The sequence below is a fragment of the Aotus nancymaae genome, unplaced genomic scaffold (genome assembly GCF_030222135.1).
Source record: "Aotus nancymaae isolate 86718 unplaced genomic scaffold, 86718_ANA_hifiasm-v0.15.2.pri h1tg000040l, whole genome shotgun sequence".
NCBI lineage: Eukaryota > Metazoa > Chordata > Mammalia > Primates > Aotidae > Aotus > Aotus nancymaae.
Window position 1 is genome coordinate 50,688,868 of NW_026988454.1, and position 21,356 is coordinate 50,710,223.

General features: G+C 38.2%; 1 protein-coding gene across 1 annotated transcript; it reads left to right on the forward strand.

Moving 5' to 3' along the window:
- The first annotated feature begins 630 nt into the window (after window positions 1-630).
- FAM162B (family with sequence similarity 162 member B) lies at window positions 631-14,343 on the forward strand. The gene is made up of 4 exons (XM_012460435.2): window positions 631-950; window positions 1,100-1,208; window positions 4,283-4,391; window positions 13,795-14,343. Exons 1-4 carry the CDS (start codon window positions 779-781, stop codon window positions 13,891-13,893), a joined length of 489 nt encoding a protein of 162 aa, XP_012315858.2. The 5' UTR covers window positions 631-778; the 3' UTR covers window positions 13,894-14,343.
- Window positions 14,344-21,356: the final 7,013 nt, after the last annotated feature.

Below are 21,356 nucleotides of genomic sequence, written 5' to 3' on the forward strand. Positions count from 1 at the left end.
ACTGGGCAACATAATGAGATCCCATATCTTAAGGAAAAAAAAAAAAAAAAAAAGCGGCACGCACAACCAAAGCCCTAACTACTCCGGAGGCTAAGGCGGGAGGATTACTTGAGTCCAGGAGTTCGAGGTTACAATGAGCTATCAGCATGCCACTGCACTCCAGCCTGAGTGACAGAGCCAGAGGCTGTCTCTGAAAAGGAGAAGAAAAGATAGAGAAAGACAGATGCAGGAACTGAGGTTGTTTTCTGTAGGGAAGAGAAAAGATACTGGGGTGGGAGAGGAGGAAGTGAGGAGCTAACTTCAAAAACTCTCATCCAGAAGTTCGTAGAGTGCCTTACACTTAACAAATGTCAGAAGTTTCCTGCACTTGAATGATTGTTGTCTCTTCCTGTAGGAGAGGATTTGGATTTATTCTCCTGAGGAACAAACGATGGAATCAAAGGCTAAAAGCCTGGGGGAAACACATTTCTACTCAATACAGAGAATTTAAAAGGAGCCGCACGCACTGTCTCAGGCGGTGGTGAGCCTGTTTCACACAGAGGCAGCCTGCTCCCTGGGGAACCAGCCCCTAGGGCCTTGACGCCCAGATTCCGGGTCGCCGGACGGGGGCGGAGGCGGGGACAAGGAGCTGAGAGTTCGAGCGCCAGGGGTTCCAGCTGCGCGTCCCAGGCTCTCCAGGGCGCGGCGGGCCGGGCCTGGCCTGGGCGGGGAGAGCTGAGGGGAGAACGCCCGTGGCTGGGCCGGGAAGTGCGGGTGCGGCGCGGGACTAGCAGGCAGCATGTTCTCGGCGGTCGGGAGCCTCCTGCGCCTCGGCCGCGGGGTAACCGTCCGCTGCGCCCCCGGGGCGCCTGTCGAGGCCACGCGGCGACCCGCACCGGCTCTTCCGCCCTGGGGTCTCCCCTGGTATTCCAGCGGCGCGGCCCCCAGCAATTCCACGCCCAAAGGTCGCGGTGAGCCAGGGCTCGGACGGGGTGGTCCTGGGAGGGAGGAGGTTGCGGGAGGGCGGCGAGGGGCTGGCCCGGGGGTCGGCTTGAGCTCCCGCTGATCCTCTGTGCGGGTCTGTCGGTTCCCGCCTCCATCTGGGTTGCTTTCGCCGCAGGGGAGGTTCACGGAGTTCCTGCGCAGCACAGGCCTTCGCAATTCGATAAGAAAATCCTGGTGTGGACCGGGCGTTTCAAATCGATGGAGGAGATCCCGCCTCGGGTCCCGTAAGTGTGGCGACTGCGGCGCGAAGGAGAGTCGGGCCCCGGCCGCGAGGGTGCGGGGTCACCCACCTACCGACCGCGGCCACCTGGGAGCGAAGGCGGCCGCAGTGCCAACACTTCGCAATAACACCCACCCCGCACGGAGTTTACCTACACACACACCCCGCCTCCAGTGCGGCTAGTAGCCAACAGGTCAACTAAGCTTACAGGGAGATTGCAGAATGTGGGCGAAAAGCGAGAGGTTCGGTGGACACTTCCAGCATCGCCCAGATCGTCCGTCCCCTTCCCCAGCAAGCTCGGAGCGGGGAGGCAGTGGGGCTCTTGGGCCAAACGGGGCAGGGTCCTCGCGAGCATCTGGATGCGGGGACGCCAGACGGCAATATGGGCTTTGGTCGGGGGCGTCCCACTACTCCACCCAAGGAAAGGGTTCCCTGATCATGGTTTGCGGGGCGGCTGGAGGGTCTCTGGAAAAAAGCTGCATCCATGCGGCCTCCTCTTCTGGGGCAGGAGACGCCTGGCTGACGCTGTTCTGCAGCCCTCTAGGCTACAGTTTACTCTGGGGGAGACGAGCGAGAGTGTCAGCACCGTGGGCCTCTTCAACATGCTAAACCCACCAAGACAGTTGATAAAACTCAAGTTAGTAACTCCCCCTCTAGGGTAATGTAACCTGTAAGATAAATGCTAATAATAAGTAAATGTAACCTGTAAAAGAAGTCTTTCCAAAGTTTCTGTTTCTGCAAAGCCCAAAAACTTTCACAGCATTTTTACAAGGGATTCGGTAAAAAAGAGAGGGACGGAAACTAAGAATAAAATCAATGTATGGCTTTTCAAGTTTATCTTTTAAAAAATAGACTAAAACCATAACGTGTAAGAAGGATTTTAGAGATACAGGATATTTGTACAATGTAATGAATGCCTATTAAAATGGATATATTAGAATGGATAATGGAAACTGGGCCTATATTCCTGTTCTTCACGTGGTGCCTGCAATGTTATTGTTTATAAACAATGGCAGTTTATCAGTTACCAAAGCATCTCAGATAGATGGGGAGGGACGGGGTGGGACAACATGGCGGGAAATGTACACTCAATACTGAACTCTGAGGCATTTTCATTCTTTTATTGGAGCAAGTCACTTAATGAGGAATGGACACGGAATTTGAAATAACATGGCATTTGCATCTGTTTTCAGTATTTATTCAACTACAGAGACACTTTCTAAGATTAATTTTCTTGAGATTTATAGACTCCAAACTACAGACTTAGCTGAAAGCAAAAATTAGACTCAGAAAAGCCTTTCTCATCATAAGCTCTGGTTATCAAATTCAAAGTTTAATTGCTGCCTGAAAATTTAATACATTAAATGCCAAAGAAGTAAAAAATAAAAATAAATAAGCCACCACCTTCAATTTGTTTGAATTTTTATTTCCAGTGGCCTAAACAGTAATCAAGAGTGTAAAGAACCAGCATTATATTGTTTGTCAAGAAAACCTATGCCCAGTATTGCATTTAACATAGCTGCATGTGTGAAGAGACTCATTTTACAGAAATAATGAATTTCCCCAAGATCACAGTTAAAAAAAGTATTATAAACAGGAGCATTTCACTAAGAACAAGATGCCTATAAAAAGCATTGCAGTTTTGCATTGGAAATTTAAAAGCATTTGAGTATTTTTCATTTTTATTATTTTTCTATAATTTTTTTAAACATTGCTATTTAAGAGAGATATTCCTGTTAAGCTAAGTGTTATACTTACAATGTAAACAGCTTTTACCCTTTAATGGACATATAATGCACAAGTGACCTATAATTTTTGTATTGTACACTAATTACATTTAATAATAAGTGTACTTTGTCTTGTCTTTCTCCGTGCTAAACTAATTTGTTATAATAGATTAAAGCCAGCTGGCTGGGTAAAAAAGATCAGAGCTTCTAGGTTCCATCTGGAACAAAAGTTAGCAGCAAATATAATCTAATAATTTCTCTATACTCACTAATTGAACCTGTTTGCAACTCACATCTTAAAACTTACATCATTCTGCCTAAAATCTAAAGAAAACGGGAAAGATAGTTGTTTTCTATAGTCTTTCAACAAGTGGAAAAGTTAAAAAGTTTTCTGTTTTTAAGAGATATTACAATTTTGTCTTTCTGGATTTTTTTTTTCAATGTAACTATACTCTATTTAAACTTCACAAAGAGAAGAAAGAATGCCAATGGATATATTCTCACAAATCAAATGCTTTAAATATGCATATTTAGAAACTGCCACTTCATATTATTGAAAATTGTTGAAGTTTATTTCAATGTAAAAGCCCCACAGGCATGATGCCTTTTGTATCACCACTTTGTAAGTAGTACTATTAAAATCTCGGACAACATGCATAAAACGATGAATGAATAAGACTATCTAGAACTTAAGTAGATCACATTTCAGAATAATAATAACAGGAAAATGAAGGTCTCTTTCATCTTTTTCTTTGGCAAATTATTGTGATTTTAATCACTTTTTTTTTTTAATTCTTGCAAAAGCCATGAAGGAAACATCATTTTTCTAACAGACATTCTCACAAATTGGGTAATAGTCTCTTTTGGGGACAGCATGTGAACGGACAAGGGATTGTGAGGCCAGTGAAAAAAACAAAGTGATAAAAATGAGTTTAAAAAAAAGAGAAACTGTTCAAAAGGAAAACAAAGCTTACTTAACAAAGAGTCTAAATAATTGTGAATCACAGATGTACATATGCTTTAACTCTTCCTTTACCCCAGTTAGTGAATAAAAACAATGGAGTGTCAAGTTAGCATTTCTAGTAGTTATATTTTGAGGAATTAGAAACTAAATATACTATACAGTAGTTTGATAATGGCTAATATTAGTTTAAGATATGAATAAATACTTGTTAATTTGAAATTGGTAGAATAACCGACTAGCATTTCAAAGTCTTATACATGAAAATGTCACCGATGTAGTTTGCAGTCAGGGAATTTTTTGGAATGTTTACGTAGCAAATTATGTATCAAGCCTGTCAGAAAACCATATTACTTTTACATATTTAACAGAATATACATTTTCGTTTAGGCCAGAAATGATAGACACTGCAAGAAACAAAGCTCGAGTGAAAGTTTGTTACATAATGATTGGACTCACAATTATCGCCTGCTTTGCTGTGATAGCGTCAGCCAAAAGGGTGAGTATCTCCTTAAAAGGGCAAGTAAGTCAAAAGGGTGAGTACTTCTTTTTAAGTCCACCTTAAAAGATCGAGTATCTCACCAAAAGGGTGATGAGTATCTCCTTAGCCCAAAAGGTTAATTTTAGGAAATGTCATAGACATTGTTCTCAATTCAGGGATTATTGCTGTTTTTTAATCTAAGAACAATTTTGTCTTTGAGACTTAAAGTCATATATATATATATACATATATATATATAATGTATGTTACATTATAATATATATTATACTGGAGATAAATTTGTTTATGGAAATTTGAGTCAATAAATTAACACTATATGGCCAGGAGGGACAAATGCTTGTTTCAACTTATAAACAAAAACAAGACAATTTATACCCTGGTTAAAATCTGCAGAAGACAGATAACTTTGTTGTTGAAAGTTATCCAGACTAGATCATTCATTAAATCAGGAACTCAATTAGCTATTGCACAGAAATATGAACTAGTTATAAGTGCAAAGGTTGGAAGTGATTGCCAAGGTCATCTAGTTTGTCTGGATCCTCTATGTCAGCCCTTTCCTTGACATTCCCAATGTATGGTTTCTGTTTAATATCTCTAGAAAGAAATTAAGAGCTGACTACCCTCTAATTTTGTTTTCTACCTCCCCAAATCCTTCCATCTACTGGTCACTTTTTACCACGAAGAGCAGTCCCACAAGTATTTTGACATTTCTAACACATCCCTATGAGTTTTTGCTTCTTCAGTTTTAACCACTATAACAACTTCCTTCTACCTTGGAGCTATCCTCTCAACACACTCCAGTTTAACACTGCCCCTCTTCATCATTGCACCTGCAACTGAAGCCATTAGAGCTGGATTATAATATTTTTGGTTACGAATACTGTGTTTCAATAGTGCATACATATCATTTGCTTGGCTCCATACATCCTCGCTGTCCAATTCTGTGATTCTGCCCTTTACTCTCTGGGTGCCCAAGTGTATCTGAGCCCACTAACTTCACACAGGGATTAGGACCTATAAGCCTATAGATACTATATAAATGTCCTTTCATTCCTATTAGCTTGGAAAAAATGCATGCTTTGAAATTGTTCTCACCATGAGAAATTTTTAAATGTTTACTGGACTGAACACTCAAAAATGTAAATAAATAACTTTGATAATATCTTGTTTTTAACTTAACCTTAAATAAATGACTGCTGCCAAATTGATGATTCGCTAGCTTCTAGGAATATTTTGATGATTTGTATATTGCCTCATTCTACATCAAAAAGATAAACATTAATTAGACAATTTGTTTACTTAGAATCACCTTCTAATAGTTTATTTATAATGGCACTTTAATATTTTTTAATAGGAATGACAAGTTTCCAAATGAGACATTAAGATCAATTATATTTAATATATATTTTATCAGCAAGTTGGCATATTAGAGATCTACTGATGTCATCATTTTATTTTCAATACATTTAATTTGAATTGCAGGATTTTTCATTTCCTGTGAAAATCCCATATTTCAATTATAATTCTATTATAAATCAATAACCAGGATTTTTCTGTGTGAATCTGACACAAAAAGTGGCAATTAAGAATCGAGTTCTATGTATAGCACCAGTTATTGCTCCGTTTCCTCTTCTCCAAAAGTGTGAGAGCAGACATTGATTTTCAATCATTAATACACTAAATACTTTTGAGCACCTGAGACATGTCAGGCACTATGCATGTTTGTTATTAGAATACCATGGAGAATAAAGACAGGTATTTTGTAGTAGGGAAAATGGAGAGTGATCAAGTAAACAAACTAAAAAGATATGAGGAATTCTTAGTGCAATGAAGGAAAGGAACAGGATGATAAAATAATAACACCCTAACAGAGGCCATTTTTGATGGAACGGTCAGGGAAGCCCTCTCTGAGGAAGATGAGAATAAGCTAGCCATGAGAAGACCAAGGGAAGAAAAAAACAGCATGTGTAAAGCTTAGCGATGAGAAAGGATCTGGTGTATTAATAAACAAAAAGGAGCTAGTGTGGATGGAGTATAACGAGCAAAGAGAAAACGGTATGAGACAGGGAGAGTCCAGATAGTATCAGGCCTATGGGTCACTGCAAATAGTTCAGATTTTTTAAAACACATTGGGGATCCAGTGAAGAGTTTTAAGCAAGATAGTGACAAGATTTAAAAATTTTCACTCTCCTGTGAAAAGAGAAATCAGAAATAAAGATTCTACTTAAAATAGCAACAAACACAAAAGATAAGGCACTTAAGAATGAAATTTAAAATCATGCAATATCTATATAAAGGCAACTTTTTTTTTTTTTTTAGATGGAGTCTTGCTCTATCACCCAGGCTGGAGTACAATGGCATGATCTCAGCTCACTGAAACCTCCTCCTCCTGGGTTCAAGCAATTCTCCTGCCTCAGCCTCCTGTGTAGCTAGGATTACAGATGCCCACCACCATGCCCAGCTAATTTGTGTATTTTTAGTAGAGACAGGGTTTCACATGTTGGCCAGGTTGCTCTTGAACTCCTGACCTCAGGTGATCTGCCCACCTTGGCCTCTCAAAGTGCTGGGATTATAGGCGTAAGCCACCGCACTCACCCTAAAGGCAACTTTTAAACACTACCAGTGGACACAAGAGAAGGTATAACCTAAGAAATTTTGATTTGGGATAGGAAGACTTGACATCTTAAAGAGAGCAAACTTCTCTAAGTCTATAAAGTTGACATGCTTGCAATAAAAATAGTAATAGGATTTGTTTTGGAAATAGACAAACTGAGTCTAAAATTCAAAAAAAATAATCAAAATATAGAAGAAAATACTAAAAACAATAATTCTAAAGGAGGACTAACTCTAAAATATATTAAAACAAACAACAACAATAATTAAAACTGCAGTATTGACATATGAATAGACAAACAACTTAATAGAACTGAATTCAAATCACATAAATAACCCACTGCATGGGAATTTAATATATGAAATAGTGGCTTTGTATGTGAGTGGAGAAAGATAAATTAGTCAAGAAATTATATTGGGATATTCCAACTATCCTTTGTACATAAAATAACATGCAGTTGGATATAGATTTATACATTAAATGTGAAGCCTTCAAAATCACCAAAAGAAAATATGAGGGAATTTTTTTATGGTAGTTGGATAGACAGTTCTAAGTATAGAACAAAACTGAGAAGCAATACAAAAGAAAAGATAGATAAATTCAATCATATAAAAGCATTTAAAATTCTGTTTGGTTAAAAGTGCCATAAATAAAGCAAAACCACCAATTACAAACGAGGAAAAACACAAAATATATCACAAACTAAGAGCTAATCTTCTTAAATTATAAGGAGCTCCACTAAGTAAAATAACAACAACCTTTTATTTTTTAAAATGGATAAAATAAACAAAAAGGCAGAGTTTGCAGAAAATAAAATGCATATGCCTCTTAAACAGAGGGAAGAAGCCCAGCCGTCCATCTATTTCATGCTTTCCTACACCTCCACAGTCCTCCCCATTGATGACCTTTCCTTTCACCTCACAGAGAGAATTGTAGCAGCCCAAGGAGCAGTTTCCAGTCTTATGACACAAAATCCTGTATATTTTGCTTTTCTGCCTATTATAAATGATCCTTGCTCCAATCTAGAAGCTCTTATTAATTGTGCGGTGGATCCCATTCCATTTTGCCTTTTCAAGGATTTCATTCCAGGAATTCTCAGGTTTCTCTCCTCATTATTAGTTTTTTTTTCTCTTTACTGTATCATTTTTATCAAAATATAGAAATATTTCTGTTTTCCTCTTCAAAACCAAAAACCAAACTTTTTTGGTATAGCTGCATTTCTCTGTGGCAAACCTTTTCAGTAGACCTGTGTATATAAACTCTCTCTCATTTCCTGTCTCATTCCCTGTTTGATCAAGCTTATGTTTCAAACCCTCCACTAAACTGCTTTTATCAAGGTCACCAATGACACACTCATCTTCATTGACCTGTCAGCGTTTGACACAGTTGCTCTCTCCACCCCTCTTTTCTTTAATTTACATAAATTGTATTTTGCTTTTTTTTTTTTTTTTTTTTTTGGTGGAGGAGAACAGGGTCTCCTCTGTCACCCAGGCTGGAGTGCAGTGGCACCATCTTGGCTCACTGCATCCTCTGCATCCCAGGCTCAAGGGATTCTGCAGTCTCAGCTCCCCGAGTAGCTGGGACCACACAAGTGTGCATGGCCACACCTGGCTAATTTTTTTGTATTTTTTGTAGAAAGGAGTTTTTGCCATGTTACTCGGGCTGGCCTCAAGCTCCTAAGCTCAAAGTGATCCTCCTGCCTTGGCCTCCCAAAGTGCTGGGATTACAGGCATGAGCCACTGCATGCATCCAATAAATTATATTTTGTTTGTGAATGACACAAAAACCTTTTCCCTAAAATTGTATTAACATGTATGATATATAATATACCATATTATATATTTAACATAAGAATATGTCCGTGTAATAACAATACAATTGAAGTGCTTTATTACTGTCTACAGTTTTGCAATTTTATATTGGTTATAATACTGTAACTGAAAATATGCCACATATTGATACATAGATCCAGTAGATGAAATACCTCTTTAACTGTGATTACTGGGCACATTTCGACAAAAGCTTTGGCATCCACCAACTATGCCAAAGCTTTTGTTGAAATGTGCCCAGTAATTTCCTACCCTCCCTGATGTTCTTCAGCTATTTTATTCTTGCAAAATAATTGGAAGATATAGTAATTATGAATTTTGTACCAAATGGATTCAAAACTCCATAAACTGTTTAGAGACTTTGTTTAAGCTTACAAAATTATCCACATAAGTATTTAAAGATGCCATGTCATTTTCTGACTAAAAAAGAAACCATTCTTATTTGCTAATATCCATTTTAACAGTATTGAAATTAATGAAAACAGGCATGCTTCAGAGATATGGTGGGTTCAGTCGCAGACAACCACAATAAAGTGAATATCACAATAAAGTGAGTCACGCAAATTTTTTGGTTTCCCAGTGCATATAAAAGTTATGTTTAGGCAGGGTGTGGTGGCTCACGCCTGTAATCCCAGCACTTTGGGAGGCTGAGGCCGGTGGATCACGAGGTCAAGAGATCGAGACCGAGACCATCCTGGTCAACATGGTGAAACTCTGTCTCTATTACAAATACAAAAATTAGCTGGGCATGATGGCACATGCCTGTAGTCCCAGCTACTCGGGAGGCTGAGGCAGGAAAATTGCTTGAACCCAGGAGGTGGAGGTTGCGGTGAGCCGAGATCGAGCCATTGCACTCCAGCCTGGGTAACAAGAGCGAAACTCTGTCTCAAAAAAAAAAAAAAAAAGTTATGTTTATAGTACACAGTAAGTTGTAATATTTTTACTGGTGAAAGGTCTTGCTTTGATGTTGATGGCTGCTGACAGATCAGGGTGGTGGCTGCTGAAGGTTGGGGTGGCTATGGCAATTTCGTAAAATAAGATGACAATGAAGTTTGCCATATCAGTTGACTTTCATGAACGATTTCTGTGCAGCATGCAATGCTGTTTGATAGCATTTTCCTCACAGTAGAACTTCTTTCAAAAGTGGAGTCTGTTCTCTCAAACTCTGCCACTACTTTATTAACTAAGTTTATGTAATATTCTAAATCCTTTGTTCTAATTTCAGCAATATTCACAATATCTTCACCAGCAGTAGTTTCCATCTCAAGAAACCACTTTCTTTGCTCATCTGTAAGAAGCAACTCATCTCATCAAAGTTTTATCATGAGATTATACCAATTCAATTTTGTCTTCAGGCTCTGCTATTAACTCTAATTCTATTGCTATTTCCACCACATCTGCAATTACTTCCTCAACTGAAGCCCTTGAACGCCTCAAAGTTATCTATGAGGGTTGGAATCAGCTTTGTCCAAACTCCTATTAATGTGGACCTCCTTTTATGATTCACAAATATTCTTGATGGCATCTAGAATGGTGACTCCTTTCCAGAGGTTTTCAATTTACTTTGCTCAGATCCATCAAAAGTATCACTATCTGGGGTAGCTATAGCCTTACAAAATGTATTTCTTAAATAACAAGACTTGAAAGCTGGAATGACACCTTTTTCCATGGGCTGAAGAATGGATGTTGTGTTAGCTGTCATGAAAACATTAATCTCCTTGTACATATCCATCATAGCTTTTGAGTGACTAGGTGCATTGTCACTGAGAAGTAATATTTTGAAAAGAATCTTTTTTTTTCCTTAGAAGTAAGTCTCAACAGTGAGTTTTAAATAATTAGAAAGCCATGTAAGCAGATACACAGTCATCCAGGCTTCATTGTTCCATTCATGGAGTACAGACAGAGTAGATTTGCCATAATTCTTACGAGTCCTAGGATTTTCAGAATGGTCATGAGTATTGGCTTCCATTTAAAGTCCTCAGCTGCAATAGCTCCGAACAAGACAGTCAGCCTGTCTTTGAAGCTTTGAAGCCAGGCATTGACTTCTGTCTCTGAAAGTTCTAGATGCCATTTTCTTCCAATATGAGGCTATTTTGACTTCACTGAAAAATTGTTTTTTAGCATAGCCTTCATCAATGATGTTAGCTACAATAGATCTTCTAGATGACTTGCTGTAGCTTCTCTATCCGCACTTGCTGCTTCACTTTGCACTTTTATGTTATGGAGACAGCTTCTTTCCTTCAGCCTCATGAACCAACCTCTGCCAGCTTCCAACTTTTCTTCTGCAGCTTTCTCAGAACTGAAGAGAGTTAGGGCCTTGCTCTGTATTAGGCACTGGCTTAAAGGAATGTTGTGGCTGGTTTGATCTTGTATCCAGACCACTAAAATGTTTTTATATCAGTAATAAGGCTGTTTCACTTTATTTGTGTGTCCACTGGAGTAGCACTTTTAATTTTCTTCAGTAACTTTTCCTTTGCATTCACAACATGATCAACTGTTTGGTACAAGAGGCCTAGCTTTTAACCTATCTTGGCTTTCAACATGCCTTTTTCACTAAGCTTAATCATTTCTACTTTTTTAAAGAGAGAGATGCACAACCCTTCCTTTTACTTGAACATTTTAGAGGCCATTATAGGGTTATTAATTGGCCTAATTTCAATATTGTTGCATCTCAAGGAATAGGGAGACCCAAGGAGAGGAAGAGAGACGTGAGACTGGCCAGTGGGTAGAGTGAGAAGAATACATACAATATTTACCAGTTAAGTTTGCTGTCTTATCTGGGCACAACTTGTAGCACCCTAAAACAAGTACAATAGTAACATCAGCAATCACTGATTGCAGATCACCATAACAGAAGTTATGAAAAAGTTTGAAATATTGCAAAAATTAGCAAAATGTGACAGAGACACGAAGTGAGCACAAGCTGTTGGCAAAATGGAGCCTCCAGACTTATTCCATGCACGGTTGCCACAAGCCTTCAATTTGAAAGAAAAGAAGAAGAAAGAGAGAGAGACACAATAAAGCAAAGCACAATAAAGTGACATGTGCCTTTATATTCTTCTGTATTCTAGAACTGTCAGAGGTTCCTCAGGATACCTCCACCTGCTGACAGAGACAGGGATTCACTATTCCTCAACTCTTCTATTAAATGTTAGTTTTTCTTATTTAAAAAAGATGAAATGTGTTTATATTATTTCTTGACCTCAGTGGACATTGTAGTTCTTATCCTACTTTGGAGACTGTTTATCTAGACTTAGTTTGACACTGTTTGGATGCTTGGGTGCGGATAAATCTCATTACATTTTGGAGGGACAGTTGACAATTCTTCTTGATTAGCAAATATTTTCTTCTGCCAAATCAATATCTTCCCTTCCTCAAACTCTGCTCAATCTGAGTTCAGTCTAGTGAATTTTAGCAGTTCAGTTCTAGTGAACTGTCTAGTTCACTAGAGTTGAGGTGTAGTCTACCTACACCTCAAAGCCACCCCTCTACAGGAATTCTGGCACACAGTAGCCAGTCTCTCCTTTCTTCAACCAAGAAAAGAATATTTTTGGCACATAGGGAAATAATTGGTTATAAATGTATATATGAAAAACACTGGAATAGGCCAATGTGGCATTTTTCACTTACCCTTTGTTGGAGAATGAAAACTAGCCATTGTCCTTCCATAAAAATCCTCGGAAGCTCTAAAGTGAAAGCACTGGGAATAAAAATCTTTTACCTTTCGTGAAACATTTTCTTTGCTTGATTTCCTTGGCACCACACTCATGGAGGTTCTCTGTTGGCCACGTCTTTCGAGTTTACTCTGCTGGTTTCTCCGATTCTTCTGGACCTCATAACAGTGGAATCCCCTCATGGATCAGTCTTTAGTCTTTCTGTTCTCTATCTACACTCACTCCCATGGGGATCTTACCAAGTCTTTTGGATTTAAATACCTTCTATTTTCCAAGGACTCTCAAATTGGTATCTCATCTAACATCTTCCTTCTGCACTTCAAACTCATATAGTCAGTTGCTTACTTAACATTTCCCTTTGGATGTCTAATGGATGTCTCAAACTTAACATGTCAAGAGTTGAACTCTAGATCTTCCCTCAGACAACCCTGAGCCACCCTTTTCTGTACTGTCTTCCTTCTCTCAGTTGATGTCAACTCTGTCTTCCTAGCTGCTCATGGATAAGTCGTCATATATCAGCAACCCCATTGGCTCCACTTTCAAAATAGAGCCCCAATTGGAGCACTCCTCAATATCTCTCCTGAGATACCAATATATATGTATCGCCTGGTTCATTGCAATATCTTCTAAATGGTCCCACCACTGTCCCTCTTACCTGTCTCCAACTCATTTTTCATTTTGAATAACAACGCATGTACCTTAAAGAAATTGTGGAAGATGGAGAAGAGGTTAGCAAGCTGAGGTATATTTGGGGAAGTAAAAAGCATAGAACTTTGTGGTGAATTCATTGTGGAATCAGAAACAAAAAATTGAATAAAGAAGTGCAAAGGCCTGGGTTTTTTGACTTGAGCAAGAAGGTGGATGATGCTGCCATTTATTGAGATGTGTATGGCTGGGGAAAGACTGGTAGGCAGGGGGCACAAAATATGCCAGTTCTCTATTTTGGCTATATTAAGTGTGAGATGCACACTAGGTATCTGTCAATATCTATTAAATTTTTGTTTATTTTACTAAGGCCTTTGCATGTCCTTCAGTTTGAGGACTTAACAGCTTTCCTCACTTCTGAACAAGTGTATGCTGTCATAACTTCAAACATGGCCTCTTTATCCATTTAGTCTATTCTCTCTTCCCATTATGAACGTAGTTAGAACTTCTAATTCTATTCTTTCCCATGTATTTCTGTCTAAAATACAAATTTTTCCATTTTCCATAGTCAGTGATACATATATATACACACACACACATATATACAATATATATATATATAATTTTCCCCCCCACAGGCTGTAGAACGACATGAATCCTTAGCAAGTTTGAACTTGGCAAAGAAGGCTAAGTTGCGTGAAGAAGCTGCATTGGCTGCACAGGCTAAAGCAAAATGATATTCTAATCGACAAAGCATTCACCTGAATACCATCTCCGTCATCAGCAACAGTAGAAGATGAGAAAAACAGAATATTTACCAAAATACCTGCCATGGTTTTATTTTGCTAAGAAGAAGTGCAACGTCTTTTTTATTTTTACTTTTTAGTAAACTTTTACTGAAGTATACCATACATTCAAAAGGTGGGAAAAGGTGTATACAGGCTGATAGCTATTTATGCTGTAAACACCTGTGTAACCACTGCCAAATGAAGATGCAGAATAACGGCAACACCTCAGAGCCTCAACCTCAACCCTGCCCTTTCTCAGCCATTACCTCCCAAACATAGCAATTTTTCTGAGTTTCATCACCTTTGATTCATTTTGCCTGTTTTTGAACTTTATATAAACAGATTTATACAGTACGCACTTGTGTGTGTGGATTCTTTACTTGACATTATTTATCAGGTTAATCCACAAATTGTGTGTAGCATTAGTTCATCCCTTTTAATTGAGGTATTCTGTTGTATAAATATGCCACAATTTATTTTGATATCTGGCCCAGTTTTTGACTACTACATATAATGCTAAAACAAGCACATTGTGTATGTCATTAAAACAAGGTTAAACTAATCATTAAGAGCACATTAAAATCAAAACTAATTTTCAACCAAAATTTCACTTTATTTCACATCTGGGTAGTGCCTTTGATTGTTCTTTTCAGTTTGTAACTAGGTGAAGTAGGTTGAACTATTAATTCTAAAATCTATTCCTAAAATGATAAAGTACTAACATGGTAATTATAATGGCAATTTTAAAAACAACAAAAATGTTAGAGAAAAAAACCGTATAAATTAATGATCTTCAAACTTGTTTAAGCCCTAAAATAACTTTTTGAAGTTATATATCTCATCTCCACACATTTTTAACTTTGCATGTTATTTTTTTAACTATAAATGTATTTTAAAAGATATAACTTCTGACATATTGTATAGTTCAAATGCTTTAAGTATATCTTTCATCATAACCTTGAAGCTACATAGTTAGCTCACTTAGTTTGTGGAGAATGTCTGCTTGTCCATCTGGAGGTACAAAGGCAGTCCTTATTGTCAAACTAATGAGCCAAATCAAACTTATGCAGTCATACATCATCTAATGATGGGGTTATGTTCTGAGAAACACATTGTTAGGTTATTTCATCATTGTACAAACATGACAGAGTGTACTTACACAAACTAGGTGGCATATATATTTTTATGTACTTTTCATATGGAAAACCAAATGTCCCAGCACCATTACTGATTATCAGTCATTTCCCTTACTTGAGCTGCAGTGCGAATACCAACCTAGTGCCATATATCAGATTTCTATGCATGCTCCCTATAATCTTGGGGACCACTGTTGTATATGCAGTTCATTCCTCTTACTCCAAAATGTCATTATGTGGCACATGACTGTACTTTTTGTTATAAAAGGCTTACTTTGATTTGAAAATGAAAATGTTAATACATATTCCTTTGACAATAGTCTCACTGTTGAATCCTAACTCTTAGAGAAGGCTTGAAGCATTGTTAAGAGTCTGTGTCCAGATGAAACAAGGCACTGCTGCTTTATTTTTTGTGTGTAAATTTATACACAATAGATGTACATAAGTTGAGGGTACATGGGATAATTTAATATATTCTTATAATGTGTAAAGATAAAATCAGTGTACTTGGGATATCTGTCACCTTAAATATTTGTCTTTAGGCTAGAACCATTTGAATGATTCTCTTCTAGCTATTTTGAAATATACAATAGATCATTGTAAACTGTAGTCACCCTACTGATCTAACACTAGATCTTATTTCTTCTACCAAACCATATGTTTGTACCTATTAATCAGCTTATCTTCATTTCCCTCTCCCCACCACTCTCTCTGACCTCTGGTAACCACCAGTCTACTCTCTGTCTTCATGAGATCCACAGTGGCACTGGCTGCTTTCACATTTTGCACAGTGGTTCCCTTTGTTTTGCTCTCATGGAATTCTTCTTCTGTAGTTATTAACTCTTAAATTGTCCTTTGTCATCCAGAAGGTTTTTGTATCACAAAGCAAAGCATGAGTAAGATTCAGAATGGGTGTGAAGTGCTCTCTTTTTGCACAATAGTACAAGGTTGGTTATGATGAGAGGTGAGAAAGGAGAACCGTCAGACCACATTCTTGGGCATATACGTGGTAAGAGGGAGTATATATGGAGTTAAAATATCTGGAAATCAATTCTCTTAAAAATATACTACTCTTTACAGTCTTTTTATACCTTAAGGACTCCCGGAATATTCTAAATATTATTAAGATACTCAGAGAGAATACCTGTAAGAATTAATATGACTTCCATTTCTGGTTACATGGAAGACTAGATGTCCAAAGAAAGTCTTCCAGTGTTGGACTAAATAATCTGGACAAAATATATTTTTAAACATCTTTTAAAATACTTGGCTAAACTGCTGGAAAAAGAAGGAAGATCCTTGTCATAGATAGTCATAGATAACAAGAAAGTAAAAATCTAGATTAATAAGCATATCTGATGCTGCTGTTTGCCATGGGTGTATCCAGTTATCCTAAGTGGTTATATGCTGGAGAGAATAGTCAAAAACATGAGACCTGTAAAGGCTGAGAGAACATCCAGAAAGATTGTACCGTCCATATGGTTAGACTGGGGTTTGGTAGTGGTGGGGTGCACATATCAGAGTTCTAACAGATAAGTGGAACAACAGGAGATAGAATGTCCTATTTCTCTGGTAGAATATATATCATATTCATCCTTATAAATATTCTCTTTGAGTTGTTCAATAATATTTAGAAATTCCAGGAGTCTTCAAAATAGAAAAAGACTTTTAAGGAGTAGTATATTTTTAAGAGAATTGAATGCATATGTGTATACATACACGTACATATGTATGTATATGTAAAGATAGATGATAGATAGACTAGGAATTAGCTTACCTGATTGTGGGGGCTGGCAAAGCAGAAATCTGTAGGGCAGGCCAGCAGGTTGAGAATTCTCTGGCAGAAGCTGAAGCTACAGTCCAAAGGCAACATTTTTTTTCTTCCTCAGGAAAACCTCAATTTTAGTCTTAAGTCTTTTCAACTGATTGGATGACACCTACCCACATTATCAAAGATATCTCCTTTATTTAAAGTTATCTGACTATAGATGCTTACTCAACTACAGAATACTTTCACAGCAACATTTAGATTAGTGTTTAATTGGAAACTGGGTATGACAGCCTAGCCAAATTTCCACATAAAACCAACCATCACAGTGCTCCAGAGAGAGAGAAGGAGAGAGCGAGAGAGGAGAAATTTACTTATCATCTTGAGATCTATATGAAGAGTAAGAAAGAGACAGAGAGAGAGAAAGAGAGAGAGAGAATCCTCTCATGTTAATATCTAAAAAAAGAAAAAAATAGAGGAAAAAGTTCTTTAAGAACGCTTAACCACGTTTGTTCTTACATGTTTTGTGAGACCAGATTTTATGCCATCTGTGTTAACCCCTCCACATAAGTCTATGCCAAGTATTTGGTTAAAAGTGCTCACAGCAGAGTTTACTGAGGTAATGGAAGTGTTCTAAAACTGGATTGCTGTAATGCCCAACTGCACAAGTGGGTAAATTTACAAAGAAAAATATTCACATAAAATGGGTGAATTGTATGGTATAATTACAGTGGTATATGGAAATATGAAAATAAAGCTGCTTTAAACAGTGACCAGAACAACATACTGTGTTTCCAAGGCTGGGACACAGTAGGTATTCTTCTATGTTGCTGTTGCAAATAGAAGATAGTATGACCCTTGTGGAGGGAAAATGGACAATTTCTAGCAAAACTGTATGTGTTTATGGACCTAAGAGTTTGTAGTGATTTTTATTGCCATATTATTTGCAATCACAAAGACTGAAAAGGATTTAATTTGTCCATCAGTGTTTATTGAATAAATAATGCTATGTTCACACAAGGGAGTACTGTGCAGATGTAGTAAGAAATGAAGAGCTCTATATCCTGCTATGGAATGAGCTAGAGTTAAGTGAAAAAAGCACATAGGAGGAAAGTATATGTAGTATTCAGTAAAGGGAGGGGAGCTGTAAATGTATTTATTATTATATTTTTAAAAGATGGAAGTATAAACCAATAAAAAGTTTTTAGTGTTATTTATAGATGAAAGGAAGAAATAGGTGGAGGAGGGACAGTTAAAGTGAAACTTTTCTGAACATAACTTGTTTTATCCTTTTGAACAATGTAAAGTCTTACATATTAAATGAATTAAATTGTTTAAAAAAAGTGGTCAACTTTTTTAAAAAAATCAAAAACTAAATCAAATAAACCTGTGTATTAAATTGGTAGTATAGCCAGATGGAGAGTAAATATTTCAAGTGATTTAAAAATATTTCTAGTGGTATATACTTGACGTTTAAAAAGATATCCCCTCCCCCTACCACAGAAAACATTTTCAGTTAGTATATTGAGATGATTAATTTTCAGTGTCTACTTAACTAGATTAAGGGATATGCAGATAGCTGGCATAACATTATTTCTGGGTGTATCTGTGAGGGTGTTTCTGGAAGAGACTGACATTTGAATTAGTGGACATTTAAAGAAAATGCACCCTCTGTGTAGACAGGAACCATTCAATCAGCTGAGGACTTCAAACAAAAAGGCAGAGGAAAGATGAATTCACTCCCTCTTCTGGAGCTGGTACACCCATCTTCTTCTGCCATTCATTGGTCATCGAAGCTCCAGCTTCTCCAGCTTTGGACTCCAAGACTTGCACCAGAAGCCCCCTGGATTCTCAGGGTTTCACCCTTGCACTGAGAGTTATCCTATCAGTTTTCCTGGTTCTGAGGCCTTCAGACTTGGACCAGGCCAGACTACCCACCTTCCTGGTTCTCCAGCTTGGAGATGGGTTATTGTGAGACTTCTCAGCTTCTATAATTGCATAAGCCAATTCCCCAATAAATCCCTTCTTATGTCTCTATCTATTGTTATTAGTTCTCTCTGGAGAATCCTAATACACATACTATTAATAATATTGGCATTATTAATATGAGAACCATACAAATATATATTACATTTACAAAATGATACAGCAAATAAGTTTAAAAGCACATTTTTTGGGACAGGCACTGTGGCTCACGCCTGTAATCCCAGTACTTTGAGGGACCAAGGTGGGTGGATCACCTCAGGTCAGGAGTTCGAGACCAGCCTGGCTAACACGGTGAAACTCCATCTCTACTAAAAATACAAAAAATTAGCCAGGCGTGGTGGTAGGCCCCTGTAATCCCAGCTACTCAGGAGGCTAAGGCAGGAGAATCGCTTGAACCCGGGAGGTGGGAGTTGCCATGAGCCAAGATTGTGCCACTGCACTCCAGCCTGGGCAACAAAAGCAAAACTCTGTATGAAAAAAAAAAAGGAAAGAAAAAGGCTGGGCACAGTGGCTCACACTTGTAATCCCAGACTTTGGGAGGCTGAGGCAGGCAGATCATCTGAGGTCAGGAGTTTGAGACCAGCCTGACCAACATGGAGAAACCCCATCTGTACTAAAAATACAAAATTAGCCAGGCATGGTAGTGCATGCCTATAATCCCAGCTACTCAGGAGGCTGAGGCAGGAGAATCACTTGAACCCAGGAGGTGGAGATTGTAGTGAGCCTAGATTGTGCCACTGCACTCCCAGCCTGGGCAACGAGAGCAAAACTCTGCCTCAAAAAAACAACACATTTTGGGAAAACTGGCTAGCAATGTGCAGAAAGCAGAAACTGGACCCCTACCTGTCACCTTACACTAAAATTAACTCCAGATGGATTAAAGATTTACATAAAACCTAACACCATAAACACTAGAAGAAAACATAGGCAAAACCATCCAGGACATAGGCAAAGGCAAGGACTTCATGACTAACACACCAAAAGCAATGGCAGTAAAAGCCAAGATAGACAAACGGGATCTAATTAAAATTCAGAGCTTCTGTACAGCAAAAGAAACTATCATTAGAGTGAAGTGACAACCAATAGAATAGGAAAAAATTTTTGCAATCTACCCATCTGACAAAGGGCTAATATCCAGAATCTACAAAGAACCAAAACAGATATACAAGAAAAAAACAAACAACCCTATTCAAAAGTGGGTGAAGGATATGAACAGACACTTTTCAAAAGAAGACATATATGAGGCCAACAAACATAAGAAAAAATGCTCATCATCACTGGTCATTAGAGAAATGCAAATCAAAACCACACTGAGATATCATCTTATACCAGTTAGAATGGCAAACATTAAAAAATCTGGAGACAACAGATGCTGGAGAGGGTGTGGAGACATAGGAACACTCTTACACAGTTGGTGGGAGTGTAAATTGTAACCATTGTGGAAGACAGTGTGGCGATTTCTCAAGGATCTAGAAATAGAAATTCCATTTGACCCAGCAATCCCATTACTGGGTATATACCCAAAGAACTATCAATCTTTCTACTATAAAGACACCTGCACATGTATGTTCATTGCAGCCCTGTGTACAATAGCAAAGACCTGGAACCAACCCAAACGCCCATCAATGATAGACTGGACAAAGAAAATGTGGTACGTATACACCATGGAATACTACACAGCCATAAAAAATGATGAGTTTGTGTTCTTTGTAGGGACTTGGATGAATCTGGAAACCATCATTCTCAGCAAACTGACACAAGAACAGAAAGTCAAACACCATATGTTCTCATTCATAGGTGGGTGTTGAACAACAAGAACACGTGGACTCAGGGAGAGGAGCATCACACACTAGGAGCAGTTGCGGGGGGTGGTAGGGGAGAGACAGCAGGGGGTGGGGAGGAAGGGGAGGGATAACATGGGGGGAAATACCAGATATAGTATGCACCTAAAGTAAAATAAATAAATTTTAAAAACAAAAAACAAAAACACATTTTTCCTAATTCTGTCCATTGATAGCGGTGGATAACACAGTAGGAATATGCAGTCCTAGCACCTAAATCTTGGTTTCTAAATACCATTTCTTATTAAAAGAAACCCAGGGCTCCCTGCTGAATTGGCTTATTCCAGGTCTGGTACATGAAAAACACAAGATGGTCCTGGGACATCTGGCCATACAGAAAATAAGGAAGCTAATAAAGCTTTCAGACTACAACCAAAGATCTCTAGAATCAACCTGACAACAGGTCCACCAGCCAAAAATAGGAACATCAGCAAGAATAGTAACTGGAAAAGGCTGTACCTCTTCAAACATATTTAAATCTGTGAGTATAGAATAATAAAACAAAAACAAGAAATCAGGTCACTGTTAGAGAAGGCCAGGAAATCACTATTTTGAAAACAGTTAAAGGAAAGGAAGAAGTGAAATTGTCTCGGTTGCTGATGATATGTTGTTAAACACAGAAAGCCCTAAAGGCTTTTCCAAAAAAAAACCGTTAAAACTGATAAAGCAATTCAGTAAAGT